The sequence below is a fragment of the Anas acuta genome, chromosome Z, assembly GCF_963932015.1.
Source record: "Anas acuta chromosome Z, bAnaAcu1.1, whole genome shotgun sequence".
NCBI classification, from domain to species: Eukaryota; Metazoa; Chordata; class Aves; order Anseriformes; family Anatidae; genus Anas; species Anas acuta.
In genome coordinates this window covers 10678787-10700714 of record NC_089017.1, presented here as the reverse complement: position 1 = coordinate 10700714, position 21928 = coordinate 10678787, and the positions used below count along the sequence as shown (strand labels likewise).

The 21928-nt window shown below is 42.0% G+C and overlaps 1 protein-coding gene across 7 annotated transcripts; it reads right to left on the bottom strand.

Annotated features, from left to right (window-relative positions):
• Nucleotides 1-16: 16 nt before the first annotated feature.
• On the bottom strand, nt 17-19713 carry ZNF131 (zinc finger protein 131). Of its 7 annotated transcripts, XM_068666008.1 has the most exons (8): nt 17564-17987; nt 16130-16268; nt 14589-14690; nt 13857-14001; nt 9311-9674; nt 8986-9208; nt 4672-4802; nt 17-2237 (listed from the first exon to the last, which is right to left on the bottom strand). In XM_068666008.1, exons 1-8 carry the CDS (start codon nt 17585-17587, stop codon nt 1587-1589), a joined length of 1779 nt encoding a protein of 592 aa, XP_068522109.1. In that variant the 5' UTR covers nt 17588-17987; the 3' UTR covers nt 17-1586. The 7 variants fall into 7 exon arrangements, with proteins under 7 accessions (XP_068522109.1, XP_068522105.1, XP_068522106.1 ...); XM_068666004.1 differs by lacking the exon at nt 17564-17987 and adding an exon at nt 19557-19713 and having other exon boundaries at nt 8986-9674; XM_068666005.1 differs by lacking the exon at nt 17564-17987 and adding an exon at nt 19285-19443 and having other exon boundaries at nt 8986-9674.
• Between the last annotated feature and the right edge of the window lie 2215 nt (nt 19714-21928).

Sequence of the window (21928 nt, the reverse complement as noted above, 5' to 3'; positions counted from 1 at the left end):
ATGCAAGTTACATTAATCAAATTGTTTGAAATTTTAATTGAAATTTGTGTTTGTTTTGCAACAGTTTCTCAAGAAGTACGATGAAACACATGAATAATTTTGAATGAGACTGAAAAGCACAAGCTTGAGGAAATTATTCCGCCTTTGGAGACGACTGAATAGAAAACTTGGTTTTAACTAAGATCTATGGGATTACTAAGTGCATTAGGGAACTTCCTTGCAATAATTCCTCCATTCAGTTAAGGCTTTAAAAAGTTTTTCAGAAGTATGGAACAAGGCAATAACTGGGAATCAGAAGTCCTTAGTATGGCTGAACACAGAGCCAGACCAATATTTCCTAAACAAACTTAACTTCATAGTAATGAGCTATTAAACTTATTAAAATGGGATTGATTCTTATCACCGGGATCTGGCACTGTAATTGCCAGTCACTAAATTGTTTCTTGTTTACTGGGTGAAGCAAATAATGCAACATTTCATGGTTGGTATTATTTTATTGTCTAATATTGATTAAAATGTTTACACTCCTACTTTTCAATCCACAGCTTAGCACTCATACCTATGGCTTTTACTTTTATTTTTAGCACAACATCTTTGTGTCAAGTGTCAGAATTCCATTTCAAAAAAATCCCCATAACCAGGAACCTGATACCATATAGACAACTCTTCTCTATACTTGTTTAAACAAATTCATTTTCAAAAATGAAGATTTATAAAAGAAGAATCTGCTGGTAGCTTTCTTCCAGCTCATGTTTACCACAGATTCTATCAAGCTTTTCCATTTTAAGATGTTCATTTTAGAGCGTCTTATTGCCACTAAGTGGAATCTGTTTCCTCCCTCAGCACCCCCCCCCATTCTAAATTTAATGCAAAAAAATCAGTAGCTGACAATTTTAAGCAAAAATATAAAGCACTATAACATTACCTACATTGCCTTTTTACTGAACTAGGTTCTTGAACACTTTAGAAGCTTTGTGGAAATTTAACCAGTCACTGTTGAAAAGGCACAGGATTTTTGTGCTCTCAGACCTCCAGCAAAAACAGCTTTCCCCCAGACTGAATGTTCAGAAGTTCCAGCTTGATGTAAAACTTCTCGCATTAAAGAAATGCAGGGACTGCTGTTGGATACAGTACTGCGTTTGGATGGCAGTCTGCCCAGAAAATTCACAGGTATCCGAGTGGTCATTTATGCTAGAACCCACCAGATTTTACTAACTCTTCTGCCACAGACACCCTGCAAATCTGTAACAAGAGTTTGCTTCTACTGAAGAGGAAAAGAGGTGAAGTTACTCTTACATATACCCAGGGATGGTATAACAGCAAGACAAGCTATTCATTATTAAAATCATCACAAAGCTGTCCATTTCTGCGGTAGTTCCTGTTCCATGGTATTAGATGAATGACAGTTATTCTTCACATATGACAGAAGTGTAGTTGTATATGAAGAAAGCTAACTTTGGTCCACTTGTCCAGCTTGCCAAGGACAGCATATTGGAAAGATGACCACTGACAGTTCAAAAAACAATGTAAAAGTTAACAAAAATAATTTGGTATTTCACTCTTAAACCTGCACGCGGTTAATTGACCTAATCATCCACCTTTTCAGTCTTCATGTCCACTAATTGTTGAGCTTTTAAGTCTTCAGCTTGTTCATGATCCCCCTTATCTGCATCATCTACGTGACTAGGTTCTTTTTCTTCTGCTTCTCCTTGATCAACACTTTCGTATTCTACTTGTTCAAGGTCTGTTCCATCTATAAGTTCTGCTTGTACTTCTTCCATCTGTATTTGATTTACATGCTCAACGTGCAACTGCTCCACATGAACTTCAGCACCATGGTCAGTCTGAATGTGCTCAACCTCCAAGTAACTAATTTGCACCTGTTCTTGTAGTTCATCCAACTGTGCGCCTTTCACTTGATTATCCTGTATGAGATCCTGGTGCATCTGTTCCACAGTCACCTGTGCAGGATCCACTTGGACCTGAATTACTGGTAGGACATGGACTTGTTCCACTTGTTCTATTATAGTCATTGATGTTACTGGTTCAGCTTCCACTGGAAGAACCTCTTCTGTCATTAGTTCTGAAATATTGTGCATCTCTTTGAGATGCCTTCTCAGCTCACCGCCTTGCATAAACCACAAATCACACAGGGTACAGTGGTTGGGTTTTTCACCAGTGTGTATCACCAAGTGATCTTTAAATTGATCCCAGCTGTTAAACACGCTGTTACAAACCTGAAACAAAAGACAGAGCATGTTAAACAATGCCAACAGAAATATGACAAAGCATGCTGCCTATTCCAGTCCATGGCTTCACACAGCGTAGCTTCTTGCTACGTAGATTTAAAACACACACACATATATGTTAGAGGTAAAAGCTGAGAAGTCAGTTCCAGATGAACAGAGCACCTATTATTACTTGAGAAAGTGTGACAGTTTGAGTTGTGCATATACAGCATAGCTACTGAATTTATGAGCCAGTACAACATTTGAAAGATTTCTCATTTCAAACTTACGTGAAATTCACATTCAGAAGCAGGTACCAGTAGTTCTGTGTCTGTTGCTAGAATTTGGGGTGGGAAGCTATTTGTGTAATAATACAGCATGATGAAAGTGTAATACAAACTGTTCTGTTACTGAAGTTCTAGATGCAGCACTACTAGCCTACTTTTCCTCATCACCTTTATTTTCTTCACAGAATTATGAGGTTTCACTGGCAAGACTAAACTCTGCCATTGTGCCTTTTCAAAATAAATAAATAAATAAATATCAGTGTATGAAAATGTCTTAGAGCTCCATCTCTGTTAGACTTGTCCAGCTAAAAGTACTGCGAAGACTGCAGACACTATATATTCACAGAACACTAGAACACACTTTATTCCCTTCAGCTGGTACTGAGGTGTGTAGCCCGAGAACAATACACAAGGACACTGTAGAAATTGCCTGTAGAAATGTGCCTGCGGGGGAAAGTAGGGCAGAGTCACACTTGGACTACAGAAACAGGGTCTGGAGTCTTTGGCCATGCAAGTGTTCACACTGGCAAAAAGAAACAAAGAACATGTTTCAACACTCCTTCACTGCTGGCAAGTATTTTAGAAAGAAAACATTCCATCTCTTTATTTTTTGGCGACAGCACAGAAGGATAATGGATTATCTGACAGGGATTAACTCAAGGAACAGGTCTGTAAAATGGACCTGAAAAAACAGCTGTTGAAGTCTGTTAAAAATGGGTTTGTGTTGTTATTACCAGGCTTTCTTCTCACCAGGCTCATGCTTTAGTAAGAGAGAAAGTTGGACAGCACACATTCAAAATACTAACCTTATAAATAAGCACTTAAACTTACTTTGTGATATATAAAGATAATAACGATTAGTAATGTCCAGGCACATAATTACTGATAGCCTAATTTAGTCCTCTAGGCATACACTCAAAAGTAACAAAAACAGTCATCAAGCAAGTGCAAATTTTTTTTTTCCTTTCTTCAGGGAGCCGAGATTTTATGCACTGAACACTATTCAAACTTAATTCTAAACAGGGAAGAATTCAAGAAAAACTTCTCCAGGAATTACTGTAATTGCTGTGGGCTGAACCCACATTCAGCTACTAATCCATATTCACAACATCTGTGAGAGGACATGGTATCAATTAATAAACAGAAAGCTACAACACAGTGAAATTGGTCAAAATTGGTTAAACCAAAGGGTCACAACAAAACAGCATGTTCAACCTGAGGCTACTAGGTACGACTGCGTTACCCAGTAACTCTCATGATCAAAGCTGTCTTATCTTTAATTTATAGGTACACTCACAAGAGTTAATTTCAGACTAGGATAAAAGCTGAATAATACAATGGCAACAGTCAAACTTCCAATTCAATGATGTGACACACAAAATTCATCCATTCATCTCCTGCAGCATTCGCTGCTTTCTATGAATGAGATCTCTCTCTTTCAGAAGAAATAAAGCCCACGTCCAGAAGTTTTCTTTACTATACAACCCAAATTAACTTAAAACCAGAGTAAATTAAATAGGGTGAGAGTCTTAAGGGTAGTGGGTGTGGCAGGGGGAAGAAATGTGTTCTTAATTGAGACTGGAGCAGCAAAACAACAAATAAACTGCTACAGCCAACCTCAGTTTTCATGTTTCTAGCCTTTAAAAGCTGACTTTTAAGAGTCATGTAAAATTCTGAAAACGTTTTTGAATCCCAGTTACATATATTATCTATTTACAGCATTTATATTTGCTTAAAAGACATTACAGATTGTCATCATAATATGGAATGACTTTACAGACAAAGTCAACATACTGGGTACCAAACAGCAGAATAATAAAATAGGAAATAAAATAGTACTTTGTATTTTGGACTTTAGTGAAGCATGTTCACAAGCAGGATAGGCCTAGGTCAGTGCATCAAGAACCTTGAAAAGGAAGCAGAAAGATTAACAAAGTATTATGAAAATCCATACCAGTAATTCCACATTTTAAATGGAACTACTGAAATATAAAAATTTAACTGAGTGCTGTGGTTGAATGCGATCCTCATATTTGTTTAAGTGGTTCTTGGAGGCGTGAGCCCACTCTTGCTGCCTTTCCTGCTTAGTACTCCCAGACTCCCTCAGCACGGGAAGGAGGCACCTGGCCTCCAACTCTGCGACTTCCATTACCCACCTGACATTCATACAGCTTCTTTCTTCCCTTTTTAGCTCCAGCTCCAGACTGACAGGCCGCCAAGTGACATTTGAGCGTGCTATTCCTAGCAAAACGTTCGTGGCAGTTTGGACATTCGAAGGGTTTTTCACCTATTAAGACAGACAGGGATTTATAACAGCATAAAATCAAACAGTTTTCTGTCAGCTCTCCCTTCTTCCCCTCTTGCTGATAGACACGCTGTAAAGGCTTGGCCAACTTGATTATTCTACAGAAGAAGAGAAAGACACTCTGTGTACACTTCATTTATATAAATAAAAAGGCAAAGTCTTAACGTGGAATCATAATTCTCATTCAGAAAGAGACAATCTGCCATAACTGCTGGTGCTAATTAAAGTCTGTTTAGGTTTTTATGCAAGTTTGATCACTAACCTGTCAAAATATCTTAATGAAATAGCAGCTATTCCTGTCTTTTCACCTGGTAATATTCAAAGACTCAACATCAGAAATTATACGAAGTCACACAATAAAGGAAGTATTTAAAAAAATACGTTTTATTTTCAAGAACAGTAACAGCTTATGCTGAAGAGCTAAAACTAAGCTCCAGAAAAAAGATGGCACAGATTAACTATGAAGTAACAGTGTATCAGCATTTAACAAAAAGCAGAAACCAAATCAAAACAAAAATGAAAAACAGTGAAGAGAAAGCAAAGAGGGACATGGCATAGATGGGCACAAGCAAGACAAAAATTCCTTTCTGTTCGGTCACTTCATTTCAAACCTGGTACCAAAAAGAGGAGCGCTTTCCACTGGGAAGCCAGCTAAGGACAGCAAGCAGGGGAGGATGAAAACAGGCTCTGTTTTCTCTTTTTATCCAAAGTAGCATACTGCTATTACTGACATCAAGCAGAACAAAGAAAAACTGGTGTCTGATTACTAATTTCATCATGCATAAACACAATGAAATTCAAGGAAATGAAAATACAAAAAAAAAAACACCTCAGAACAGCATGTTTCTTCTGACTGTCTGATAATTAATCTGTGAAGGTACTGGCAACAACCTAACTATTGAAACAAACTGCTTAATGAACACCAAAAGAGGCTGAGACGTTTCAGTGAATAATGTAAGAGTTTTTTCTATCTGGATTAAGATTTAAAGCCTACATTTTCAGGAAGCAGTAGTTACTGACTGGGATGGAAAGTCAATAAACCCATGTTTTCAGAAATAAAGATATTCAGAAGTGCCTAACTCGGTTTTCAACAGAAATCCACAAGTAGCCTATAATTCTTACTTCCACACTCAAAGTCTACAGAAAAAAAAAAAAAAAGTGTGAATATTCCCCTTAATGATTACCAAAGGCTATGTTTTTGGAGACTACTGTATAGCAAAGAAGATAAAGGAGCACAGAACTCACAGCACAAAACTTCACCAGCCCTGCCATATGGCCACATTTAAATAGTTACTTGGTGTCAGCCACCCCCCAGTCAAGGACAGATTTATTCTTCTCTTACTCAAATTCTTCAGTAATCTTCCACACATAGTGACAAAAGCATCTGACAGTGACAATTTAATGACAGTGGTGGCAATATCCAAGAGCCAAAAGAAGTGTGACTCCGTGCACTGCACAAATCAGCACAGTGACCCAGGCTGCACAGCTCAGGGGAGATGGAAAGAAAGCACATGCACCATCCTGCCAGCCCAGCTACCCCCAGAGACACAGGAGCTCCCCTGTGAGAGATGACAGCCTGCTGCCATCCAGCTGTGAGCTTAGCCCCATCTAACTGTGATTTTATGAAGAGTTTTTTTTTTTTTTCTCCTCTGGATCTGATCATCGTCTTTTTCAGTGTATTAGAAAGAATGAAATTTCCTTTGCCAATCTTAAGTAACTCAGGACAGGAACTGTCGGGAAAGAGACGGCCCAAAATAAATGTTTTTAACCCAAAGGCCCCAAATAAACATTTTTAACCCAAAGGAATTTCTAACAACTAACACTGTGATTTCTATTTGCCTAATATATAAGAAATCCCATCCCTGTATATAAGAAATACATACACATAATACATATATATCTGTAAGAAATTCATCCCTGAACATAAAGCTACCACATCATTATTAAAATATGTTTAGAGAGAAACAGTAGTTCCCCCCCACCCACAAGTGCACCAAAAACAGGTATTTATCAAATGAACTCCACAATTATATATTCAAGGTATGCAAACAGAGTCCATTTGTTAACTTCTATGGAAGATGTTATTTGTAGTTTAAAGTGAGCCTCCTGTAAAGCATATTTTAAATTTACCACAGAATGGCAAAGACCATGATTAATTTTTTCTTACGAAGTCTGTGTAATCTGTATACAAATTATGTTAATTACAGGATTTCCAGACATCATGGCTGCTTGGAGCACAAAACTCCTTAATTTCCATCTTCACTCATGTGAGCACATGCAGCCTCCATAAAAAGCCTATCTTTGAGAAATATTTAGCAGTCAAAATTCCCAGGGAAATCGTGGGAAATCAAAGCTGTTCAGCATCTCTTTCTGGTAGGCGATATAAACTTGGCAAAAACAAACAAAACAAAAAAACAAGGTTAGACAAGAATATCGAGAGCAGTAGCTTCCTTTTAAGATTGACTGCGGGATGAGGAAGTGGCTCTTCCTGTGCAAGACTAGAGTTACATGTACTAAATTCAGTGGGCATACATTAATTACAGTCTTGCAGAATTTGTCCTGTGAGTTACTTCCAACTAGTAATTGAAATCTCATTATCATGCAAGAAAAACAAAAAAACCAGAATCATTACATCACATCAAAAAATCTCCCTTTTAATAAATTCTAGAGACGACTTTGTTAATATTTTCAGAGATGCATGACATGAATTTCTTTTGCACTTGCTACTTTAATGTTATTGCTGGTGTTGTAATTAAACAGCAGCAGGACGAGATCGTTTGTAGTACATTTTCTCCATGGGCTCTTAATTTTATTTTAGTATTCATCTAATGTTTAGAATTAAGAATTTAGAAAGTCTTTGGCTCAGTGGGAGTTTTTCCACTGACCTTAGGAAAGCACAGTTATCTGGTAGTATCATGTTTGATTTTAAGCTTCAGACTTTCAAAATGGGAAACCAAAAGTAATTAAATTCCAGGAGTACTGCTTGTATCAATACATATTGATACGGTCCTCTGGGTCTCCTGTGATATGCTGTTACTTTGTGTCCCAAATTCTGTCACAACAGCAACTCCCACATGAAGATAGCAGAGTAAACAAAATAATCTACCAAAAACTTCTCTCTGAAAATACTTTCCTGATGTAGTTTGTAGCTGTCTTAGCTATGCCAAACCAAACACTCCCTACTTTATAGGGAATAAGGATTTGATAAAGGCTTTTTACAAATGCAACTCTGAAGGGGCTATTTGGAGTAGGCTGGGTACAGTGTCATTCATACATCAATACACACCTGTCCCTGGTACAGAGAGGTTCCAATTAAAAGGCTTTAACAAGATAAAAAGACAGGGGCTGCTCCTCTGCATTAAATCTTACTGATGCCTCATGACTGACATATTAAACAAAACCACTTGGATATCAGACCATATTTTATATGGTCCTTACATATAAATACTTTGTAGGTATGATAATATAATTATTTATATATAGTTTATATATAAAGTCATCTACAAAATGCTCAGTATCTGTACAGATAGTACAGACTTCTCATATTATAAAGGAAGACCGAAGGAGGCACAAGCAATTTTGTAATCAAAAGATGCTATCCAGATGTCAAAAAGGCAGATTTTACAGTAATGGAAGTCTACTATAGCCAGTAGAAATGTTTTGCTGTGTTACTTAACATGCAAACAAAACTGAATCACAGATGTCAAGACCAAGGATGAAACTGTCATAAGAGGCTATTTCACACTGACAAGCTCACAGTTCAGATCTTATTACAACAGAAAATTTTAACCAGGAGAATTGTGAAAATAAAAGTAGCTACTCAGTTTGGTACATTTGAAGTAAGCATGCCTTATGAAATAATTCTTAGAACAATGTTTAATACACTCAAGAGAAGCTTCATTAAGGTTTTCCAGTCCTGAGAGCATATTTTTAACCACTTAAAAAAAACCAAACAACTCAATACCTCACAGTTTATACCAATAGGAAAAAAAATCAGTATAGAATCATCAACACAATTCTATGATTCTTTGATTTTAGCTGTAACTAGAAGCTAAGTATTTCTAGCACTTGTGTGTTCTCTTCAGCATAACCTCTACTTCCCACAAACATTCAAAACCCCAAAATGGCCAAAGCCACAAGTACGTGACTACAGCGGCGCTCTTACCTGTGTGCTTCCGGAGATGCTCTTTAAAATGTCCAAAGTGGTCAAATTGTTTATCACAGTACTGGCATATATGTATTTTTTTGCCAGGTCTTTGCTTCTTGCTGGCACCACCTTCATCGAGGTGGTAACAGGTGACGTGCTGTTTCAAAGCACTCTCTCGTAGGTACCTTTTATTGCATATGTCACACTTGTAACTCTCAGTAGAGTGTGTTTTCATGTGTTCCTTAAAATGGTAAAACAATTTAAACGAACGGTTACATTTCTCACAGTGGAATAAATTGTTCACGTGTGACAGCTGAAGTTCCACAATTTCAATACCTTCTACCTGTTTGCATGAGGGATCAGTTGCACTGTCATCTTCGTCTTTGATCTGGCATTTTTGCTCTCCCTGACGATACTTGCTGGTGATATCTGCCAAAAGAGCCAAAGCAGATTCATCTGTTGTAGCCGTTGTCTGTATGTACTTTATGGATTGCTCTGCAGAAGCTACTTCTTCAAGCGTCTCGACGCTATCATCTTCCATTTCAATTGTCCCTTCAGTAATCTCAACCTCAATTTCAACTGGATCTGATTCTGCAGATGGCAGTGTTTCTGTGATAACATTCGAAGTTTCAGCTATCTTCCACTTTTTTGGTTTATTTTTAGCTTGGGTTTGATTTGATTCTAAGGGTGATGAATTTTCTTTGTTCCTGTAAAGCATTTGCATAAACAAGGTTAAGATTCACAAACACGTAACAAATCCTGCCTGATACTGAGCTTCTGCATTAAACACGTTCTAGCTGTTTTTAAGAAACTCAATGCATATAACCTGCGTGCATTTTAGAAGATAATTTGTCCTTACTCTATACTCATTAGTCCTGTAAAACCGCAAGTTTGGAGCTATGGAGACTTTCACATCGGGCAACTAAAATGTTTTAAATAGCTCTGCTTTGAGCAATACACAATGCATCAATAAAATGACCAGTTAGCCTAACGGCACAGGTTTATCTGAGCAACTTTTGAAATTCTGCACTTGAGAACTTTCACAAAGGGCAGAGTTCTTCTGCCTGCCTACTCAGAAATAATATTCAAGTCCTTCCTATGCTATTCATTGCTTAAGCTCTGGTGACTGACTTAGGTTCCTAGAAACCACTGTAGGTGTGACCTTACGCAATGATTATCGTAACAGCTAGTACTTCAGGAAAGCACACAGGCTAAAAAAAACAACAAACAACAACAATTACAACAAATACTCACTTGGATGTGGAAAGAGTACTCTAATTTAATTTTCTGGTCTTACACAACCCCCCCTCCCAGCTTGGTTTCTCTTACCCCTGCACTACACACACACAACCTCCTTCCTCTGAGATGTCAGGGATAGCATCCCATTATGATCTATGGAGTAATAATTCGTGTCAAGAAGATGGTTGATATTAATAAAGAAGGGGGAGATGAGGGAGTGTGGCCATGGGGGTTGGCAAGGCCCATGGTTGGTGATAACATCAGACTAAACGATGAGGCCATCAGGAATGTAAAATAGTTTAGAGGGCACAAAGATGGGTGATTCAGGAGCCATGCAGTCTGGGGTTGCTTGTTCTGCAGCCCTTAAGGCATGGAAGTTGCTGGGGGTTTGCTGTTGCTGTTATATGCAAGGTTGTTTGACCAATGGAAAGTTGTTGGAAAAGGACTGCTGTGGGGAGAAGGGTGTAAGAGGGGAGCCTGTCCTTGAGATGAAAAAGGCAACATGATATAATGAAGTTATGTCATCAATAAAGAAGCAGAAAGAAGGAATGAAAAGGAACAGGCCAGCAGAACAGGGACCAGGACAGGAACAGGCACATTGATCGCCTCATGAAGATAGGTTTGGCCAAACTCAGCAAACCGCTCAGAGAAGCTCGCACAGAAAGTTGCTGGAAATAGGCACTGGAGATGGGACGAAGCTCGAGCTGAGGGAAGCAGACCTGCGCAAACAACTGCCCCTCGCTGGTAAGCAGTTGCGCATTATGAGGAATCACACGTCCTTAGGAACAAGGACTGTCCTGGTAACCTTGCAGCTTATTCCCTTTATTAACAATCGGACAGTTTATGATCCTGAAACATGGGACCAAATTGAGGTCCAGGTGTGGGACTCTGCAACTAAAAACGACAACGTTGCAGTGGGATTGCTCAGCACCTGGGAGCAGTCTCTGGGGCCTTACAGAGCCCTGTGGGGCCACAGTCAGACACGTGTGGGTTGCCAGGCAGTGAGAGAGCTGCGGGTTCAGCCACCAATCCTGCTGCTGCACCAGCAGCCCCTCTGCTGCTGCAGCCATCGAAGGCCTTTGCTGTTCCGCCCCCTGGTGACCTGGACGTGCCTTTTGACCCAGGCCCTATGGGCCTTGCAAAGGAGACGGAAATGTTTTCCTTCGATCCGGGAAGAACAGGATACATAAGGCCTGAAGGCCGAGTTGCTTAACAACTTAAAGCAAGACATATTGCTCCCAGGACTAGCCCTGGAATTCTGTGGTGCTTGTAATCAAGAAAAGGAACGCAAAATGGGGACGGTTATAAGTCATGGAAGATATGGGAGCACTTCAACCAGCATTACCAACTCCAACTATGCTCCCCCAGACGTGGACATTAATAGTGGTAGACTTAAAAGATTGTTTGTTCTGATTGTACATATGTAGAGGCATACGCATGTATAGGAGTACTCAGGTTTAGTATGTAAAAGCAATGTTTTGTATATTTAGAAAGTTTGATGCTTGTGTGTGTGTGTTGGTAGAGTGTAGACTCCCTGCGCACCCAGCACTGTTTACCTGCCTTGTATAAATATTACTAAATTCAGATTGAGTTGAGACTTCATTTATAACATGGATTTTTTAGTAATAGGTGAGGTGAGGTTTCCTTCAGCATCCGCATATCATATGTCAGAAATATGCAGCTAATGACAATGAAGGATAGAGCTTATCAAATTACATCTTACAATATTCAGATACAGGAAGACAGAACATCTAAACTTATAGCTTCATTTACTCTAGATTTCTGAAATTTAGAAGTTAAGTTACTTTGCACATTACTGCAAAGAGCTCCAGGATCACGTAGCAAAAGAATAATATGCTCAGCAAAGAGGAGACTATCATCCTTGAGCAGCTGGTGTGAAAGTCTGAACTTGAATACACACTTACAGCACTTTAAACACAACTGTACTTTAATGAATAACAGCTGGTTGTTTTCTTTCTAGTCTAGATGGTTATGTGATGTCCATCTCTGTGATATTAATAAATATCGATCGGGCAAGGGGCTTGCTCGATTACCGTTTATTTCTACTTTGGCTGAAGTTTCTGAAGCTTAACCTGAAAGCTTAAGTTAAAGCTTAAACTGTGGCACTGTATTATAATTCCTCCCACTCATACCGTTGAGGAGAACAGACTGATAGTGGTACTTAAGCTTGTTTGTTTTTGTCAAGAAAACAACAAAAAAAAGGCAATGAAAACAAACAAAAAATCAATAATAAAAACAGCCTTTCAATATATTAACAATGGAAATAACTAAGAATAGACTAGCTTGCATATGTTAAACATTTTTTTCTTTGTATCATAAGAATTAGTTTACTGGCGTTGGATAACCAAAAAACTGCACAACATAATGCAACACTGGGAAATGCGTGCATGCTGGGCAGTTTACTTTGATGGGCTGATCCAAATCCTGGTTCAGCAGTTCCACTGGTGTACACTGACTGAAACAGATACCATTTAGAACAAACTTCTTCAATTTCAAGTTTCTTTTCAACTTTGTCAGGCAGACACAAAGGTCTGCTTTTTTTTCCTGAACAGAAGAAAAGTTATCCTGATGGTATTATGCTAACCTCAAAAATGTCAAATCAAAAGTGTTGGTGGGGTTGAAGAACAGGACCAGAAATGCAACCTCTTATCTCTTCTTTTAAAAAATTGTGTTTTTTTTGCTCTGCTGCCAATCCCCAGAATAAGAATTGGGTAAGTTCTTTTGAAAAAATCAATGTTGATATTGGAAACCAAGTTTCTAGTGTACCATGGAGTTTTTTGTGTCTACCCCCAGCTTTTTTTTTTTTTAAAAAAAAAAAAAAAGAAAATGCTAGCTGGCTTCTAGGGGAACTCTGGGCTGATGCATTCCCCTTGGACAACACTGTTTATGGGAAGATAAAGAGGAACCTTATCCCTGATGCAAGGACCTTTCAGTCAGTTTAGAAGAGAAAGCCATGATAACCATGAGACCCCTCCCCCTGCTTCATGCTGAAACAGCTGAGCATCCGGAAGGAATGATAACATGACAGCACTTTGTGAAAGGGAATGACAGGGAAGAAAACAGCAGGGTGGGAACATCACCTGCTTTTCTCAGGTTGTAGTTTTGCAATGAAGCACAGTTATCAGACTGGGTAAGATGTGCCACAGCAACATTCAATTAAGTATTTATCCAGCATAAAACTGATTACACCAACTATATTTACTCAAGAATTTTGATAGGTTAGTTTTGCATCAGGGAGCTTTAAGATCGCTACCCATTCTCTCAGAAACAGCAGGAAGCTGAGTGAAATCAAAATACTAACACAAACTTATAGCATGATCTAATTACCTAAATCACTGCACACATGACTCTCAATCAGATGGGGTCAAATAGCCCAAAGACCTGGTACTAGTTCCACAAAGACACAGCCCTACAATGCTACTGAGCTCCAGCCCAAAGAATGAGACATTCCTTTTGCATCCTTTGTTACTCTGACCCCTATCATGTAATTGAAAAGTATATTGCCCCAAACAAGTTTCCAAAGTTCCAGGATAAGAGCAGCACTGCAAAATACCAGCAGACAGCTCTACTAAAATGATTCTTAAGACTACATTTCAGTGTTGGGAAGAAAAAGAGGCTTATGTGTTTACCTGATTTCAAGTGCTTTGATTGCTTCTAGCATCTGTAGATACTCAGCTGCTTTCCAAACATCATTTGCTTCTTCCTCACCTTGCACCATTAGTTTTGCTGTATAGGTGAATTCTATTAGGTGACGAAATGCCATGTTACTTACACCTGTTTGGAAGCAAGAAAAGCAAGTTAACAATGCCTCAGTGCCTCAATCTGATGAATCTTGCACACTTGGCCGGCTCACGATACTTTAGCTGCCAGTTTCATGAAGACAACACCCTTGAAAAGCTCATGTCGGAATAACAAGTCTGCTATAGAAACATGGAAACAACTACGGAATCATGCCATAACAAAGGTAAAAGTAAAGGAAAGATAAGAGGGGCTAAAAGCTGTTTGTGTGGAATAGTAAAAAGTACATGTTTAAAGTACAATTTATATATTTATTTAGCATTTAAAGTACAATAAAAAGTACATATTTAAAGCATATTTAGAGCATCTCTCTTTCTCAAAAGACCTCTGACCAGCAGATGATTGTTCCAGGAAATTGCTCCTGGCTTACAGGCAAGTATTACTCTGTGTCTATCTGTTCTTGCATCCCAGCTAAGGTAGGAGTGTGATGGTTGGACCAGGTGATCTTGGAGGTCTTTTCCAACCTTAATGATTCTACGATTCAGCCTGCACCAAGGACACCACATCCATTTCCAGTTCCAGCACACAGCTCTGAAAGTTTTTATCTGCATGAACCAGATTACCTTCAATCTCCACCAAGGGCTCCTGAGTGAAATCTTGGAAGAATTTGTAGAAGAACTGGCTACAGGCAGCAAGAACAGCCTTATGAGCTTTGAAATGGTGACCTGTGAAAATAGATAAAAAATTTTAGTTTAGGATGACACCTTCCTTACTTACTGCAGAATGAGAGCAGATGCACAAGAGAGAACAGCGGTAAAACCTAGTCTACAAATCTACTCTAGCAGAATACAGTCACTTAACGTGTCTCCATGTAACATGAGATGCTGCTGCAGCTAGCCTTCCACATCTAATGAGACCCTTGCTGAAGGCAAATCAAAGTCAGAGAACTTGCTCACTTCAGCTTGTTTCTCTTTTCAGATACTTAATTTGTGGCAAGTCCTTGTGCAAACTTTTTTCATGAATGTCTTAGGCGCAGCTCTCAGATTTCATCCAAATTCTCTGTGCTTTTTGGCATTCCTATGTACGGATCTATTTTATCACCATTTCAGCTAGCTTAAACACCCCTGCAGAACAGACACAGTTCTGATCTGATCATTCTCTTTTCCAGACTCTGTAGTCCCCATCACTGTGTTGTCTTCTCCTTGGTGCAGGCATATACACATTTATAAGGCCCCATGAGATCAGGATAAGAGAAGCAATGTAGATTAGAACTATGCAGCTGCACCAAAAAGCTTGGAGCCCAACAATAACACTTGGTAATACAAATAGATATGGTAATACTAGAGCAGGAGCAAACATTCAGGCTAAGTTCTGTGCAAGAAGTGCCAGTGAAATAACAGTGATTCCACAACAGTAATCTCTTCTCCATTCCTTTTTTCTAATCCAGGCTCTACACAATCCCTTTTCTTCGAGTGAGTTCTGGCTATCTTTTTAAGGGTCAAGCAGCACTCCTTTAGTCGAGTCCATTCTACTGGACACTGCCTATCTTCTCCAAAGTGCTCATCCATTCTAAGACATGTTTCAGATTAGAAGCAACCTTGGGTATCTACCAGACACCATCTTTTCTAAGCACTTATATCTCCATCTTCCTTTTAGACTAATATTTACAACTCTAAAACACAGAGGAAAAGAAAAGCGAATTATTCTTCCCTATTTTAAGAATATATTAAAAATAATATGCAGATACTAGAGAAGCAAGGAGGCAATCTTATTTCAAGCTTTTTTTTTTAAACCATATTTGTACAAGTTCTCTGCAGTCGGATTTAGTCAAAACAGTCGGATTTAGTCAAAAAAGCATCTTCAAAATGTTTCGGAAATATTTTGGGTGACATTAAATATAGCACAGCAGTTGCAGAGTAGGATAATATCTGAAAATATTTAGCCACTTGTTTGGAAAAACAGAAGCATGATTACTAATCACTGCTGGAGATGCTGTTCACCCCAAGACTTTAAAAGAAAGTCTGCGTGCAACTCACAGACCAGTACTGAACTGAGAATTTGTAAACAGGCCCCTTTGACAGCTGAGCCAAGACCAACCCAAGAGCTTCCCAGCACAGCTTTCATAATTTTTTGTATACTATCTGGTCCATAGACCTATACATACCATCCACAATCAAAGTGATATCTGTGAACTGGTCCTGCTCACGTTGTTCGTTCAGTCTGTCCAAAATAACTTTATAGTGCTCTGGGAATTCCTGGATACATTCCATCGTTTCTTCGGCTTCCATGGCAGAAGGACTAGTCTGCAAGAGATGTGTAGCAGAATAATAACACTGCACCGCTCAGTAAATGCTATGCAAGTCAGGTTAGTACACAAATGTGAACTAATTGGCACATTTCAGGGACTACAAAGCCAACAGAAACACCAAACTGGTAACATGTTTGTCTGATTTTAGCTAAAAGGTAGAAAACAATAGGGTTAATGAAGTAGAGTATGGCCTTATTTATGTTTAACAAAGTACAACTGAACAGTGTATCTCTTTATTCTACATATTTAACGAGGACCCACCTCCCTCAAAGCAAATAATGCAGGGACGTAACATCTGTACGGCTAACTAGTTAACAGCATCTCCTTGGCATAACACCAGAATCTTTACACAGCCACTTCCTGCAGTTCTACCGATCCACTTGGTGGAAGAACCGTTCTCAAAAAATCCTTATTTAAGTAAGGCACAGTTCGTATCTACTGAACACAAGATGTTTACTTCCTTTAAGAAAGGATGCAGTAAGGCAGCGCTTTACAGCTTCTGTGTACACAGAGCTGCCTTGTATTTAAAGTGTTGCCACACCCAAGCACAAGAAGCTTCTTATTCACCCAGCCTACTTACACTTCTCCCCCTGCATGGCGAAATATCCGCTGCCAGCCTTTCCAATGAGACACGTGGGCTTGTAATATAATGGCCCTTCCTCCCCTACTGATACAATAAATGTAGCCGTGAGTGGGAGTTGAGGAGGTTATCAGACCTGAAGAGGTTAAGCAAAACACTGTGCCTGTGGAGACGAGGCAGCAGATGCTAGTCTGCTTCTTATGCAAAAGAACCACTGGAGAGAGTCCAAGCGCTTCAATGAAAGCATATCACGAATTATCTCTAGGCAAAACGACTTCAGGTCTGTGCAGCAGCCCTCCTCTTCAACTCCCACGTTCACATGGCTCTCATGCTGAGAATGCCTCAGAAAAAAGTAAAGACATTTCAAAGCAATGTTAGCACAGAAAGTTCAATTTCACAGTCTAACTCACTTTGAAATACACTTGGTATCTGAGAGAAGACAGTGGTTAGACTTGAATGAGCTTCAAAGGAACTTGGGAAATACCTTTCACTGTATTGTTATGCTCAGCAGGGACAGAAGGAAGAAAGTTAGAAGAGCAGTTAGGATCTCTGAATACAGAGGTGGAAATTTTTGGTGTGACAAGGAAGCAGGTATCTTTAGAGTGCTGGAAGAAACTAAACAGGAGGTGCTCCCTGACTTCCAGTGCAGATTTGGTTGATTGGAATTGTTAAGTCCAGACTGCAAACCTATCCTTGTGTGCACCAGCTACCTCTGATAGGATGCCGCCAGGCATGCGAACGCCACCGTGTGGCTCCCTAGGGTCAGCTTTCCTTCCAACAGTGCATTCTGGTATTACGGGGTTCAACAGGAGAGAGGAAAATAATTACCCAATTATGATGAAAGCAGGCGTTATTTTGTTATGACTAACATATCAAGCAAATAAATTTGTCACATTTGTATTTTAAGCAAAGGACACTCTTCCTTGCATCTCAGAAACCATACCAAAAAGATGACAGAAAGTGAAAGGGAAAGAGGGACAAAAGTGAATGCTTATGGAAGTCTAGTTCTGCTTGCTAGCAGTGCTTTTTAAAGGGGACACTGAAACTCGTATCAGGCTCTTGAAGGGAACAGAGAAGGTCAGCCTGCCGGGAAAGCAAAGTGTAAGGTGCTGCCTCCATCTCACTTCATCTGTAATGAGCCTAAGACAGATGACAAGCAGCTCCCACCTTTCCTGTCATCTGGTATTCAATGTAAAGCCCCACATGGGAAGCTGACAGCCATTACATCACTGTTGAATTCTTCTTGCTTGTTTTTGAGAAATCATTCAAGGATGGATGACTTGCAGTTAAAGACGTAATTCCTTAAAAGTTAAGGCAAACCAACTTTTGACCCTCAAATATCATGATATCATACCCTCCTACCAAACCTAAAAGTTTGTTTTAAAAAATTGAGTCTTTCTCAGAACATTAAAACAAACAAACACGAAAAACATACGACTTATGTAAATCTGTTGTCCTGAACTACCACAGAGCTCAGCAATATATGGCAAAAAAAGACGATTGTAACTCTGTGTGTTCAAAGCCCTGTATATGTTCACTGAGGTGACAAATACCATGGAGCAAGAGGTGGGAGGTACAGGAGGTGCAGCTCCCTGAAAGGAAGGTGTGGGGAGCTGGGGGTCGGCCTCTTCTCACAGATAACCAGTGGATAAATAGGACTAGAGGGAACGGCCTCAAGCTGCACCAGGGGAGGTTCAGGTTGGAAATAGGAGACATTTCTGCTCAGAAAGAGCAGTCAGGCACTGGGATGGGTTGCCCAGGGAGGTGGTGGAGTCCCCGTCCCTGGGGGTGCTCAGGAGAGGCTGGGCGCGGTGCCTGGGGACACGGCCCGGTGGGTGCTGCTGGTGGCAGGGTGACCTGTGAGGGCTTCCCAACCCTGACGACCCTACCCCCAGGCAAAACAAGTCAGAGGAGGCCGGCAGCAGTGGCCCCACGCGATGCTTATGCACCAGGTGGTGGAAACCCGGCTGCTCCTGTTTCCTACACATTTTTTCCGACAGATTTTTTTTCCTTTTTTGTTGTTGCTGTAGGGCTGGGTGCCGAGCTAACCCCGTTCCCCGCTCACGCCTCACACCCCCGCAGCCCTCACACCCCCGCCCCGCTTTTATCACCGCACTCCCGCTCCCCCCGTCCCCTTTTTCCCCCCCATTTTTCCCCATTTTCCCCACATGCCGCGGCCTGCCCCCCACCCCCACCCCCACCCCCGCCCCCCGCCTCGGGCGGCTCCCTCAGGCGCGGCCCCTCCCCCCCCAGGCACCGCCGCCATCGCGGCCCCTTCCCCGCCCCGACCGCCTCCCTCCCATTGGCGGGCGCCGCCGCCACTCAAAGCCACCCCAGCCAATAGCGGCGCGGCGGCACGGCCCGCCCCCCGCCGAGAAGAGCCAATCAGCGCGCGCCGAGTCCCAGGAGCGGGAGAAGCCGGAAGGCCTACCCAGCGCCCGCCGCCCGCCGCGCCCGCCGGCCCCGCCACAGCCCCGGGCGGCCGCCCGCGGGCACGGGCACGGCGCGGGGCGGCCCCGGGAGGGGAGCGGGGCCGGCGTTGGGCCGGGCGGCGCGGTGTGGGCGCCGCCGCCTGGTTACCCGTCGTTACGTCATCAAAGCGCGCATTAAATCGATCCCCTTTTAACGGCCGGCCGGCCGGGTCGCGGCCCGGCGGCGGCGGGGGCCCCGCGGGGTGGGGAGGCGGCGCGGGCCGGTACTCACCGCCTGCAGCGCTCCGCCCCGCCGCGCCCGCGCCGCCGCCGCCGCTTCCTGCTGCCCGGCACGCTGCTAAGCGGGGCGGGCGCCGGCCAATCGCGACTCGCATTCCCGGCCTGCACCGCGCGGCGGAAGTGACGCCACCGTCACCTTTCACACAGCGGGGCGCGCGGCTGGGCGGTGGGAGGGGGAGGGGAGGCTGGGCGGGGCGCGGCGCGGTGCATGCTGGGAGATGTAGTTCCGGGGCGGGGAGCCGCCATCACGCGCCGCCTGCCTCACGCGCCCCTCCCTCAGCACCCCCAGGGACGGGGACGCCACCGCTGCCCTGGGCAGCCCATTTTGATGCCCGGCTGCTCTTTCTGAGAATAAATGTCTCCTGTTTCCAACCTGAACCTCCCCAGTGCAGCTTGAGCCCCTTCCCTCTGCTCCCACCACTAGTTCTCTGCAAAAAGAGGCCGGCGCCCAGCTCCCCGCACCTGCCCCTCAGCCCACTGCAGAGAGCAATGGGGGCTGCCCTGAGCCTCCTCTTCCCCAGACCGAACACCCCCAGCTCCCTCAGCTGCTCCTCGTGAAGGGAAAGCGCAATTAAATTGGGTGACGAGGCAGCCATCCGTCCCCCCCCAACTGCCATCAGCCCCACAATGAGCCCCCCACGCTGCCACCCCAGCAGAGGGGCTGCAGCGCTGTCCCCTGCCATGGAGCACCCTGGGGTGCCACAGCACTGCCAACACGCTCCCTGCCACACAGCACTTCATGTCACGGTGTAGGTGACCCCGTGCTGCCCACCGTAGCATCCCACAAGCCAGGGACGGGGCCGTCTCACCTCCGTCCCCACTGGCACGAGTCTCACTGAGCCCACTGCCACACCGAGGGCAGGAGCAGCACACAGGTTTTCCTGTGTCATTTAAACTGAGTGGTGAAGGCAGCATGGAAAGCAGGTCTAAGCCATGCTTTCGCTGGTGCCAGCTCCAACACTGTAACACCGTGTGGCCGCCACAATGCCGCTACACTGAGCACAAGGGAAGTGTCTGAGCAGCATCCCGCACAGCCAGCAGAGCTGCTGCATGCCCTTGTTATCCCTACGTTCATGCACAGGCTCTGGACTGCGCCCTGGGAGGGAAGGCAAGGGAGTGTTGCTGGCAGCGAGCATCCCCTCTGCTGCCACAGCTGAATGTGGGCACCGTGAGGCCCCGAGTTCTCCTGTAGGACATCATCACCAGCGGCATCTGAAGCCAGCCAGATTTTGTGTGCTGCCAGCAGGTGAAAATGTATTCCTCCACATAAAACACCACTCGCATTTAGGATGTCCAAACAGACACTTTGACATCCCTATGAAAGCCTTTATGTCAATCATAGCTGTAATGGCTGAATGTTCTTATGGGCTTGCCCACGTTATTCCCGTGAATGAATTTGTTTTATGACCTTCTCCTGCACTTTTCCCTAGTGCCAAATCTATGCAATTTGCTTCACCATATTCATCCTCCACTAAAAGGGTAAATGCTTATGAAGTTACCACATCTGTTCAGCATAGAAATCTTACCACATCAAACAAAGTGTAAGTAATAGCCATTCTGTCAAGTTCAAATTTAGTTTTATAGTCTCTCTCTCTCTCTCTCCCTCTCTTTTTTTTTTTTTTTTTTTTAATATATAAACTCCTAGGTGCCTGTGCAGTATTTTATAATGCATTTATACAGAACAAGTTTGAGTTTTATCGATACTGGTGGTTTGTAATGCAATACAAATAACTTTGAAGTAAAATTTATGTTCCTTTTATTTCCTCATGCTATTGCCCAATGGATTTGCTAATATAATAATATATATTTTTTATTGTGTTGTTAGGTCTGTTCGGACTATTGTTTTCAGTCTAGAAGAAATTTCATTTCTAGAAGAATGACACAGCCATTCTTTTCTGGTATATGGGAGTACATTAGGAAAGCTGATGCCTCATGCATTTACACCTTCACTTTGAACAACTTTAAAACTAATTTTGATTGAAGTACTGTATCTTCAATAGTTTGAACTTAAAATATTGCTGAATTTACTACTATAGGACCAAACCACTACACAGTAATTAAAAATCATTTATTTTTTCAGTACCTTCTGCCTGTCCAGACAAGGTTGATGCTTTTTTTTTTTTTTTTTCTTGACCATTTGCTTTTTTTTCCAAAGCATGTTCTGCAGTGTTTCTTTCCTACTTTTTTCCTATGGCTTCACCCTTTTAATTGTTCTGTCAGATTACATGGAAGCTTTTGAATGATCAATTTATATATATATATTTCTAATATCTTTTCAAATATGAAATTAGACTGACCAAGCTGTAACTTTCCAGATTCTCATTTTTCTCTCTTAGAGGTGTGTGTGGTGTTTGCCTAGCATAC

Bases quoted from the DNA above. Each gene is read 5' to 3' on its own strand.
- ZNF131 (XM_068666002.1), bottom strand. From the start codon at position 17,587: ATGCCTGGCGGCATCCTATCAGAG. The intron at 14,002-14,588 runs GTAATCTGGTTC...GCTTCCAAACAG, and splicing joins GCCCTTGGTGGAGATTGAAG to GTGTAAGTAACATGGCATTT. The intron at 4,803-8,985 runs GTAAGAGCGCCG...CTGTCTTAATAG, and splicing joins GCATCTCCGGAAGCACACAG to GTGAAAAACCCTTCGAATGT.